Raw genomic sequence first — 12,373 nt, forward strand, 5'->3', positions numbered from 1 at the left:
TCTCAAAGCAGGTCAGAATTCACATTTTACTGTGCGCCATACATTACAGGATAACATTCCTGGGTCTTGAAAGAAACTTTCCGAGTATCTATATACTGAACTCTCAATGTTTATGGTCGAGGTGGCAACTGCGGCACAGTCTCAACTGTTCACAATGTCACAGTCGTTATCCACCAGAACGCAAATGGGTCGATGGAAGCCAGCTTCAAGAATGAGATCGCAAAACCAAGAGATAATCCATCTACGTGTCGACGAAACAGTCTTCACCACGACTCGACACACGCTTTGCACAGAAAGCTCATACTTCCAGTCCCTGCTGTCTGACAGAAAGCAGCAGCTCACAGATGGGACTCACTTTGTCGACGCGGACCCCGAACTGTTCGCACACATCCTCCGATACCTCCGGCACGGTATCTATCCTATTCTCTTTAGCGGGAGAGGTGGTCACGATCTTACTACGTATGTGACCATCTAGCGTTTTGCAGCTGATCTCCAGATTGAGGGACTGGCGAAATGGCTTCACGGCAAGCATTACGAATCTGCGATTGAGTGCTCTGTGCCATTCGAGCCAGTGATGAATCTCAACTATGTTGGGCCCACCAATCTGTCAAGGCCATACCTACCGACAGATGATGTCGACTTTCTTGTCGCATCAACCAGCAGCGACAATGGTATGGTGTGGGAAGTCAAGAAGAATTTCACGGTCAGGCCAGAGGCTATCCTTAGGGATCATGCGTAGCTCAGGCCGCGGTTATCTCAGGATCTAGAGCTTGCATAAGAGTTGGACCAGTCAGTTACTGTGTTGGAGAGACGAAGGGAGCGTTCTCATGACATAGTTTTGGAACTGTGAGAGCCGTATTTGGTCTCTAGATGTGTTCTTCGTGCTGTCGGCGCTCTGGGATCAGAGCATCAGGACGTGCCAGCGTAGGCAGGTAGATCGAAGTTCACCAGGCAAACATTAATTGGGTCTCCAGTCCCGCATGTTTTGATGTTGTCGGACACCATTCCGCGGGACGTTGTGGTTAAAGCCGTTAAGAACGGTTGTGCATACTGAGGATTTTCCCTTTCCATCGAATTGTGAGCAGGAATTCTAGCTGTACGAAAATACTGCTATTGAAATGTGATAGTCTATACAGACAGATAAATCAAGTCCATGAGGATCGAGGACTCAAATGGACGGTCGCGGGTAGGCTGGAGGGGCCCTGTTCCTGCAAGTGTGGTGGGGCTAGCCAAATTTCTCTATCTTATCGTCGAAAATCATCCTCTTCCCAAACTTTCTTCGCAACAACCTGCGCTGCAAAGATGGCGCCAATAGTAGTACCGACCCAAGAGGAGCTTGACCGGCGGAAGGTGGGTTCACATGATTCTCAGGTTCAAGAAAGAGGGAGCTGTTCGCTGACTTGCCCTGCGCGCACCCACAGGTCGTCAACATCAACGCAGAAACAGTCACAAACGTCACCTCGACCGACTTTCCCGGCCACTACCCCGGCGAAGACAACTCGTGGGACCTCGACGCATTTCGCCAGCACTTCAAAGTTGTATTCCACGAGAACGGCCAGCACGATGCCTCCTTCAGCCTCGTCGGGCTTGACGCCTCCATCGCCAACGCCTTCCGGCGCATCATGATCGCCGAGATCCCCACCCTCGCCATCGAGGACATCTGGGTGAACAACAACACGAGCGTAATTCAAGACGAGGTTCTCTGCCACAGACTGGGCCTGGTCCCTTTCAAGGGCGGTAAAATCGGGCTACACGACTTCATGAAGTGGTACAAGAAGCCCGGCGCGGACCAGGACCCCTTCGAGAACAGCATGGACTACAACACGGTCAAGATCGAGCTCGACGTCCAGTGCACGCGGAAGGCCGACGCCGAGCCCGGCGAGAAGGACCCCCGGAAGCTCTTCAACCACGCCAACGTGTACGCCTCGGACCTCAAGTTCCTGCCCGTTGGCCAGCAGGTCGAGTTCTTCTCCGGCGACCAGGCCATCCAGCCCGTCCACCCGGACATCCTCATCGCGAAGCTGCGGCCGGGCCAGCAGATCCACCTCATGGCGCACATGCACAAGGGCATCGGCGCCGACCACTCCAAGTTCTCGCCCGTCGCGACCGCCTCGTACCGCCTACTGCCGCTGATTAACATTACGAAGCCGATCGTCGGCGCGGACGCGGAGAAGTTCCAGCAGTGCTTCCCCGAGGGCGTCATCGAGCTGGAGAAGGTCACGAAGCAGGACGCCAAGGCAAACGCGAACCTCAAGGGGCACGAGGGCGAGATGCAGGCGGTGGTCAAGGACACGATGAAGGACACCGTGAGCAGAGAGTGTCTGCGCCACCCCGAGTTTGTGGACAAGGTCAAGCTGGGCCGCCAGAGGGACCACTTTATCTTCCAGGTCGAGTCGTCGGGCCAGTGGGACTCGGACGAGCTATTCTTGGAGGCGGTTAAGCACCTCAAAGCCAAGTGCCAACGGTTTGAGAAGCAAGTGACCTACATGGCGAGGTAGTGGGCAGATGTATTTCCGTGGTCACAATTCAAGCATCATGGGCTGGCGTCAGGAGTACCCAAAAGGAAAGGGCTAGGGGTTCGGAAGATACATTGATTTTGTTGAGAATCACGGATTCCATATCCTCTGATTCCAGTGCTAAATTTTTGACCGCTCCGTGAAGTCTGCAGTGTACCCCTCTGCGTCAAAGCGCTATGCTCATGTAAATCCCTGCCCTACATAGCGGGCTTTTCATATGGCAGCTGCACCGTCGTGTTGCGCAACATCGTCAAGTCTAATGCGTTTCACTAACTTTTGGTCAGTCTCGTTGACAATCAAGGCCGCCGTAGTCACCGACCTCTCCCGCTTGTGCGCCGGCAGCACGGCCACCTAGGCCGCCTTAAACCGAAGGATGAACCTGAAATTGGCCACGAAAGCCGGATCCGTCACGGAAATCTCCCATCCATCCTCGAGTCCCAGGTCCGTCAGGCTCTTGATAAGGTTCGGTCTAGTTTGCTCCTCGAGGCTAGCCGGGGTCTGCATATAGAGGCTCTTGCCCTCGGCCCGGATCGATGGCTTTTTGAGTTGCGCCTCTGGCCGTGCCGCCAGGAGATCGATAAGCTCCTCGAGTGTCAGCTTGGGGTCCACCTCCAGCGGACGCGCCATCGTTCCGCAAACAGGACAGTCATCTTTCTTCTCGTGCTTGAAAGTGTATGTGTAAATGCTGTCGTTCCCGGAGTACATCATATAGTTCTCTTCCATGCCCAGCGACGGTGCACAACCGCTCGCGATCTTCAGAGCCTCGTTGCAGCAACTCGCTGCAATAATGGCATTAGTGGATGCAATGGCGGGAATAATGTTCTTCACGACACCTTGCGTTGAGGAGTATGTGACGCCGGGGATGTTGAACTCTTGGGCCCTGGCCAGGGCTTTCTGGTACAGCCAAGTAATGTGCTCGGGGTCGTCCTTGTCGAGCTGCGGGAAGGGCTTCTCCTTGTCCCATGCTATGACGTGCGCCCACTCGATGCAGTGTTCTGGTTGCCGAGGTATCGTGGCAATGGTGCAGAGCGGTACCGCGGCTCGTGGTGCGAACATGTCGAGTTGGCATTCTATGCAGGATGTCATGGTAGGGAGTACCACTCTAGACTGTCCCTTGAATCCTGTGCTGTTGTTAGCGCCCTCTCGGTGGGATAACTATCTCCAGAGGCGCGATCCTACCTTCTGTACCGCCGTCAATTAGAGGCTTGAGAGAATCCATATTGTCCTCGTCCACCATGTTGATCAAAGTTGCGTTGATCCACCGCCGGGCTTCTATACTGTCTAGTCCACAGACCACAATTGTGAACTGCATATAGAAAGACTCGTCAAAGTCCTGTATGCGGTTATTGTGGGGCGTGATCTTAACGCCTTTGACTCTTCGCTCAACAAATTTAGCAGCCACTTCTGCCTTCGATTTTCCCACGTCATCCTTTCGGAAAAGGAACTGCCGGTTGAGATTGGAGATATCGATCGTGTCTGAACTTGCGGCGTCAGCCTACAGCACAGCATCTAGCAATAGCCTCACCATACCCATGTCAATTACGTGTATATCCTTGAAACCTGAGAGTGCCAGATCCTTCAGAATCTCGCATCCCAGACCACCAGCGCCACTGTAACACGCGTGAGAATCAGGCCAGTCAAGCTTCGGTCCAAAGACACCTACATGACCCTGAGTCCTTCGTTAGCACAAGATTTGCAAGAATGAGCTCCTTGACTCACAAAATTTTCATGTTATCCATGTTCTCGATCACAGAAGGTCCATCCACCTCGTCCCCATCACTGAACGGACCGGCGGTGGTACGGATCTTGTCTAGATCCCGCCTGGAAGCCAATCGTCAGCTCAAATCGGTGTTTCTTGGGCAATTGCTTCAATTGGACATACCATCGTGATGTTGCCGCCATGGTATTACGGGCTTATTTTATCTTGCTGTCTCTTCAGGAATGAGCGAATGAAAGAAAGGCAGCGAAGAGAGTCAAAGTCCAAGGATGAAAGGCTGCCTGTTGGGTCGGAGTGACGTTGGAGGGGACCCCTGAAGCAGCTCCCCCAAGTAAGCTTTTATCGATAAGCTCTGCAGCTTTCTAAGGCTGGCAGGGGTTGACTCAACCACAGATCCGGGTCAACGCCCCGAACGTTGCCTGAAACATTCACAAACAGAACAGTCCCAACTTACAAGTACCGGATTTGTGCTGCTACTTTGCATGCCGATTTCGTCAGCCTGCCGAGGCGCCGTGCAGGAAGCACTGAGGAAGTGGCCCAGGGATGCAATCATAACCACAGCTGTGTAAACCTGTGTGGGCCTCGCAGACGGCGCAGAGATGGTGATGACAGGTCATCTAGAACAGATTTTCTTTTTGCCCTGAGATTGTTCTCGAGCAAAATGGATGAGCTTTTGCGTCCTATCAGCAGGACTTATGTCAAGTCGGAAGATACCGCAAAGTCCCTGCTCCAGGAGGTCCAGGCATCATCAAGGGCGACATCGATACCAATTTCCAAGCCAACATCGCTTGAAGACGTCGTGGAGACCTTGAAAAATGAACCTGACTACGACACTCTAATATCGGTGTTGAGTTTTGTCGTCCAAAAAGGACCAGTGGGTGAGCATTTCAACATCGGCTCTCCAGGACCCGAGGCCGCCAGGATCATCCAGATCTTGGTCACTGAAATCGTACCGAATTACTGGGCCATACTCAAGGAATCATCTTCAGACGATGAGTATTCAGATTTAAAGCTCTTGCTGGATAGTCTCCGAAATCTTGCGGGCCTGAATGCTGTCTTGCTGCGCCTGCGGACTCTCACTCAGGAGCAAAAGTCGGAGACGACAGCTAACAAACGCTCCGACGTGCTGCTGAATCTGAGCGTCACCCTTGAGCTCCTTTGTGGAATTCTAGATGGCGAAGAGGGTGTCGTACGTCTATGGACAAACACCTGCACGACACCAGACTCCATGAAACAACGCATATTGGCAAGAGATTTTGTCAATGTCATCGCTGGCGGCCGTATCGTCGCCTTCTCAGCAGAAGCTGAATCTCTTGCTCCTCACGAAGCCAAGGGCCAGATCATTTGGGTTGCCGATGGGAAAGAGTATACGAGGTGGTTGACCCGTAACGTCATATCATGGTCAAGACAAGCAGACCTCCCCATGCAGAAGAAGCTGGTGGCAGACCTCTTGTCGAAGGCTCTGCGTCTAGGATACTCTGGTATGTCGTCGACCTCATCTTTCCGAATCTTAATTGCTGACTTGTTCCAGATACTGTATTTCAGATTCTGCTCGAGGATATCGTCAACAGGTCCCAAGAATCCCGGCACATCTCTGACTTGTTCGGCAATCTCGCCAACACAGAGCAACGCACTTTCCTCTCCAGCATTTTGAAGGCCATTGCAGATATCTATCTCAACCACGTCAATGCCAGTGATCCATCTAAAGAGAAGACGGCAATAGCCGCAGCTGCCGGTATCATCGGCTCACTCGTCGCGAAAGACGCCAAATACTTGTCTCATCTGATCACATGGCTAACAAGTGCCACCGGGACCGGGCTTGGTGATGCAGTTGGTGTTCGGCGTGCAGTTCTGGCTGTTCTTTCGCCGGACAGGGACAGCATCACTACAGTCTTTGAAAATAGTCTCAACCAGTTCGGAGATTTCCTGTACATCAAGCATACCCCAGTTCTTCAACAAGAAGGTATGGAAAATACTGCCATTCGCATCAACACGAATTCTGACAGGTCACAGTGCACGCGCAAGTGCTCCTTCTGAGCGCTGGATATCTTCAAAGACTGGCTCCGATCAAATTATCCCTTGTCGTGAGATCGGGCTCGTTCATGAACATGGTCTCCAAGAGGTTGGAAGCGTCTCAGACCCGCGCTCGCTTGCTGGGTATGATCGTTGGCGAGGCGCTCTCAAAATTGGCCCACAAAGACGACAAGAAGCTCAATTTCAACATGGAGGAGACGAGCTCAGATGAAGCTCTCTGGTACAAAGGCTTAGTAGACATTTCGGATGTTGTCGGTCCCATTGAGACCTTGGCTTCGAAACAGCAGCCGGCCGAATACACCCGGCAGACGAAGGCACCACCTGCCCCCAAGTCAAAGCCAGCACCGGCTCCAGCGCCATCGACCAGCAAATCGAAGGCGATCATCGAAGAGGTGGAGTCTGACGAGGAAGAGGACGATGATATAGTGCCCTTGAAGAAACCAGAAGATGACGATATTGATTCCGATGACGACCCAGAAACTGTCAGGCGAGACAAGCCCAAAGCCCCTGTGTACATCAGAAATCTTATCACATATCTTCGGGACACTGAGGGCTACGATCACCAAAAGCTCGCCCTCACAACTGCACCGACCTTGATCAGGCGGAAAGCGAATTTTGGAACTGAAGTCAAGGAGCATGCCGAAGAGCTTGCTTCACTTTTGGTGGGCATACAGGACACATTTGATATTGAGAACTTTTACGACCTCAAACTACAGGGTATGATTGCTATAACTGTGGCCCAACCTCAGATGATGGGCCCATGGTTCGCCAAAACATTCTTCAGTGGAGACTATTCAGTGGCACAGAGAGCTTCTGTACTTACGGTCTTGGGCCTGAGTGCCCGCGAGATTGCTGGGCACGCAACTTCAGAGTACACGGCCGCGGCATCGTTCCCTTCTCAGACGCTGCCTGATAAGATGAAGAGGCTTTATGTGGAGGACGCAGCAATGAACAACCAACTTGCCTCGTCATCATCGCTTAAAGCATTGCCACCCAACGCTTTGGATACGATATCAAAATCACTCACCTCCGACTTCATGGCGCCACTGGCGGCTGATGCTGCGGATTCAGCGACAGGTCCAGACGCTCTGAAGCTGTCAACATTCAAATCACGTCTCGATCAGCAACAGTCTTCGACGGCACAGAAGTCCAAGAGCAAGCCCCGGGTCCGTGCCATTCCCAACACGACGGCCCAGCTCATTGCCACGTCGTTCTTCTTCCCACTTACCGCTCGCTTTCAGTCCGCAGCGCGTTCGATGGCAGGCCGCACCCGCGGCATCGTCTTTCAGCCCTTCCTCTTGTCGCTCTACATCAAGACCCTGGCGCTCCTCCTCCATGCCGCAGGGCCGAGCACGCTGTCCCTGCCGGACATGACGGCCGAGCTTTGGGAGCTCTTGTTGGGAAGCAGCGTGCGCGCACATGCTGTTGGAGACCTGGGCGTCACGCATGCAGTCTTGTTTGCACTGCTGACACTGCTGGAGGTTAACGGGGACAGGATGCGGGACATTTGTCAGAGCATGCCGAGAGAGGTCGTCGAAACGCAGGAGTGGGTCGCCCAGATATTCAGTGGCACTAGAGGCGAGGATGGAGGAGAGGAGAACGACGTGAAGATGTTGGCTGCGGGCGTGTTGATCAGGATCAGGGAAGGCATGGATAATCATAGGGCCTTGCTGATGGGTGACATGATCGGGTGAGGCGATAGTCTTCCTGGCTGGTTTCCTTGCGCTGTTGCGTTTACATATCTGCACCTCGCTGCTTGGTATATTCTTTGCTCTTAGTAAAGGCTGGCCAAGTCTTGGTCAATAAGTAAATTGTGCAGCAGCAAACAGATATAATCAATCAATTGGAGGCCAGAACCTGAACATTCACTAGATCCCTGCCTTTGGCCGAGCCCCTAGATCCTAGCACTGCAAGCACTGTACCTCAGAGTGGCACCAGATCGGAAGCTCCCGGCGCACTTACAAATCAACGGCAGGCAAATGGTGAGCTCATCGAATTCGTCTCTCGCGACAGCCGATTTTCTTTCTCTGCGACACCAACACTCTTTCAAGAATTGCTCAGCGCAACAAGTCACAATGGGATCGCAAGTCTCGGCTCGTATGTACTGCGCGCTTCTGATTGCAGCAACTCTGCGCAAGATCCGCTGACGAAATTTCTTACCAGCCGTTCCAGCCGCCGCGGCGATCGCGCAACCGCCAGCGCCCGCGATCTCCGATGCCTCTTCGAAGCCAAAGGTCCGTCCATTCCGTACCCACGATATCCCCGAACTTCTTCCTTTCATCACCGAGGCTGACTCGCTACTGGTAAAACAGCCATGTTGTGTCTGTAAAGACGAGAAGGCGAAACGCGACGAGTGCATGCTTTTCTCGAATGCCGCCGACCCGGCCAAAGACTGCAAATCCACCATCGACCTGTACCGATCTTGCATGAAGGGGTTCGGCTTCGAAGTATGACCACTGCGGCGATTTCAGAAGAAGAAAAAAATCATATAATGTACAATATGGAGTATGAGTGGGAAAGATTGACCTTTTAGAAGCACGTCTCTTCGCGGGTCTGAATACAACAGTGGCGCAATTACCATAGACTGATGGCTGGTCGCAAAGACCTGTATCACTCCGCTCAACGATTCAGGCGAGCTTCACAACTGAAATACGAAAACATAATTCCGACGAGACGAATTTATGTTAATTGGTATTATTTGATCATGTCAAGCAGCCCGATTCCAAAGCGCCTCCGAAATAGCAGAGGGTGTTGGCTGGGTTATATATTTGAATATAATGCGCGTTTAGGGATGTTAGTATTTATTTAGGTGTGGGTTGTTTGCTTAGTTATAGGAAGCAGCTAAAGGCTATATCCCTTTAAAGCTTACTTATAGCTATAAGCTTAATAAATTAATTAGCTTATTATAAATGCTAATATTATAATTTATATATTAATAGTTTTTTATTAAGTATATATATATACTTATAGATATTAAAAACCCTTTTAAAAATTATTTTTTATATAATTTAAATTTAAAACTTTAATAATTAAAATAATTACTTATATATTTTAATTAAATACTTAAATAATTTAAATATTTAATTTTTTTAAGTTTATTTAAAGGTTTTTAAAATAAGTAAGTTTATTAAATTTAAATAAAAATTATTATAATACTTTTATTATTAAAATTACTTTTTAAATTAATATTTAATAATTACTTCTATTTTATAAATAATTTTATTTTAAAATAGTTTATAAATTTATAATTTTATTATTTAAGGAATAGATAAATAAAAATAAACTTTTAAGCTAAGCTAATATTAGTTAGCTTAACTAATAATATCAATATAATTTTATTTTAAATATTAAATAATAATAAAATAAGATAAAATAAAAAGAAAAAGTATAATTAGTAAATTTAATAGATTTAATAAATTTAATAAATAATAGTAAATAATAAAAATATAAAATTAGTTAATTAATTAATTAATTTTTAATATATAAATATTAGTATTATAAAATTTAATTAGGAATATTTATTAAATATTAAATAGTATTTAGTTTATAAGATAGTAATAACCCTTATTACTTAAACCTTTAATATATAGGCTATACTATAAAAACTTACTATAAAATATACTTTTAAAATAAATTTAAGGAAATATAGCTTAAAAGTATAAATTATTAATTAATATAAGCTAGTTTAAAGGTAATAAAATTAATTTAAAATTTTATTATTTAAATTTAGTATATTTTATTATTATAAATTAATTTTATTTTTAATAGTTTTTTTTTTATTAAGTTAATTAGTTTTAGTTTATATAGCTTTTAATTTTAATAGTTAATTTATTAGTAGTTATAAGCTATTTAAATATTTTATTTAAATTAATTTTAATAAATATATTTGCTAAGTTATTATTATTATTAATTTAGTATAGCTTATAAATCTTTTACTATTTATATAATTATTAAAGTATTATTATATTTATTATTAATTGCTTTTTTTTAATAGTTTTTAATTTAATAAAATACTTATAGAAAGAATATAAGTTTATATAGATTATTAGTAATATTATAAAAGTATTAAAGTAAGCTATAATTTATTAAAAAGTTATAGTAAATATAATTCCTATATTAAAGCTATTAATTATATTATAAATCTTTAAAGTAAATATATTTTATATAATTTTTTTATATTTAGTTAAAAACTAGTATAAAATATTATTAGTTATTTTTTATTTTATAAAATTAATATTTTTTTTTTTATTAATTAAAGTAATTATAAAGTTAATTTAAAAGCTAAAGTTTTAATTATTTATAAAGGAATTATTTATAAAAACTATAAGTTTAGTTAAAATAAAGTTAATAGGAATATATTATAGTTTATAATTAAAGTTTTATACTTACTATTAAAGCTAATAATTAAGTTTAATATATATAATATTATCCGGATTTTAGATTTAAATAGCTATAAATAGGTTAAAAGCTGCTTTTAGTTAATATATAAATATTAAATATACTTTATAAATATATTATTTAAAGTATTTTTAAATATAATTTAAAAACTTAATATTAATTAAATTAATTTTTATATTTTAACTTTTTTAAATAAAGTTAATAGATTTATTAAAATTTATAATAATCTTTATATTATTAAAGTTAAAAGGGTTATTAACTATAAGTTTAGTTTTTAGCTTATAATAAATTTATTTCTTTTAAATTTTTTTTTTTTTAATATTAAAAAGGTAAAAGTAATTATTAAAAGAATATTATTTATCTATATAATTATAATACTAAAGTAGTTTTAATTATAAATAAAAATTAAAAAGTATAAATTATAAATAAACGTTTTTATACTTAATTTATTATAATAATAGTAATAATATATTACTTATTAATAAATACTTATTTTAGTAATATTATAAAATAGCTTAATAACTTTTATAATAATATCTATTAAGTATTTATTTTAAATTTTTAATAATAAGCTTATAAAAAGTATATATTTTAATATTATTTTAAATTATAAATAAGCTTAAATAATATTTTAAAGCTTAATAACTATACTTATTTTTAATAAAAATAATATTAAAGCTATAATTAAGTATTAGTTAATTTTTTATATAATTAGTAATTATATTAAAATATTTTCCTTTCCTTTATTATTATACTTTTATATAATAAATTATAACTTTTTATATAGCTTTTTAATTTTACCCTTAATTTCTTAAACTATACAAAACTTAAAAAGTCTAAACATACTATACTTATTAAAATAATAAAATTTAAATTAAAAAATACTATATCTAATTAAATCTAATATCTTTTAAATATTAAATTCCTTAAAAAAATTACTAAAAGTAATAATTACTTTATTATAATAAAGCTTAAATATAAGCTTATAATTATCTTTCTCCTACTAAATAAATAAAGTTTTAACTAACTTAAACTTATTTTTAAATTTATAAAATTATCCTTATTATTAAAACTAAAAAGGCTTAAAGGGTAATTAATATTAATTTAAATCAAATTTAATCTATAATAAAACTTATTATTATAATTTAGTATTAGCAGCTATTATTATATTATTTTTTAAATTTATATTATTATTATAATAATATAATTAAACTAAAGTTAATTAAAAAGTAACTAAGCTATTAAGTAAATTAAAAGTTATATTATAACTATTAATAGCTAAAAGCTTATATAAGCTTTACTAGCCCTTTTTCTTTTTTTAAACTTAAATATTACTTTATAAAAAAAGTACTAAAATATTTAATATTATTAGTTTATTTTAAGTATTTAAAGCTATATTAACTTACTATTTAGCAGTTAATTTTTTTAATACTTTTATAGCTTTTTAAATTACTTTAGCTCTTTTTAAAGTAAATAGTATAAATAAAAAGTTAAATATTATTTAAAACTAAGCTTTAAAAATAAAAAGTATAAATATAAATTTATTTAAGCTAGCTATATTATTAATAGCTTTAAAAGCTATTTAAAATATAAACTTTATAAAGAATATATTTAAAAGCTTAATATATAAAATTTTATATACTTATTAAATAAAAGTATAATATTATTTAACTTTTTTAATAAACTAATAAGCTTTAATAAGTACCTA

The 12,373-nt window shown here is 41.5% G+C and overlaps 4 protein-coding genes across 4 annotated transcripts; 3 read left to right on the forward strand and 1 right to left on the reverse strand.

The window, feature by feature from the left end:
* Positions 1-211: 211 nt before the first annotated feature.
* On the forward strand, positions 212-739 carry J7T55_002164 (uncharacterized protein; the record flags this gene model as incomplete). The annotated part of the gene is made up of 2 exons (XM_053133548.1): positions 212-410; positions 486-739. 2 exons carry the CDS (start codon positions 212-214, stop codon positions 737-739), a joined length of 453 nt encoding a protein of 150 aa, XP_052988723.1.
* A 563-nt stretch (positions 740-1,302) lies between these two features.
* On the forward strand, positions 1,303-2,498 carry J7T55_002165 (uncharacterized protein; the record flags this gene model as incomplete). Its single annotated transcript, XM_053133549.1, has 2 exons — positions 1,303-1,350; positions 1,422-2,498. 2 exons carry the CDS (start codon positions 1,303-1,305, stop codon positions 2,496-2,498), a joined length of 1,125 nt encoding a protein of 374 aa, XP_052988724.1.
* Positions 2,499-2,867: 369 nt separating this feature from the next.
* On the reverse strand, positions 2,868-4,418 carry J7T55_002166 (uncharacterized protein; the record flags this gene model as incomplete). The annotated part of the gene is made up of 5 exons (XM_053133550.1): positions 2,868-3,637; positions 3,696-3,992; positions 4,047-4,126; positions 4,236-4,337; positions 4,399-4,418. 5 exons carry the CDS (start codon positions 4,416-4,418, stop codon positions 2,868-2,870), a joined length of 1,269 nt encoding a protein of 422 aa, XP_052988725.1.
* Positions 4,419-4,894: 476 nt separating this feature from the next.
* J7T55_002167 (uncharacterized protein) lies at positions 4,895-8,915 on the forward strand (the record flags this gene model as incomplete). The annotated part of the gene is made up of 7 exons (XM_053133551.1): positions 4,895-5,714; positions 5,765-6,196; positions 6,247-7,957; positions 8,140-8,266; positions 8,329-8,368; positions 8,431-8,714; positions 8,871-8,915. 7 exons carry the CDS (start codon positions 4,895-4,897, stop codon positions 8,913-8,915), a joined length of 3,459 nt encoding a protein of 1,152 aa, XP_052988726.1.
* Positions 8,916-12,373: the final 3,458 nt, after the last annotated feature.

Source organism: Diaporthe amygdali (assembly GCF_026229845.1).
Source record: "Diaporthe amygdali strain CAA958 chromosome Unknown NODE_37_length_474048_cov_65_229390, whole genome shotgun sequence".
NCBI lineage: Eukaryota > Fungi > Ascomycota > Sordariomycetes > Diaporthales > Diaporthaceae > Diaporthe > Diaporthe amygdali.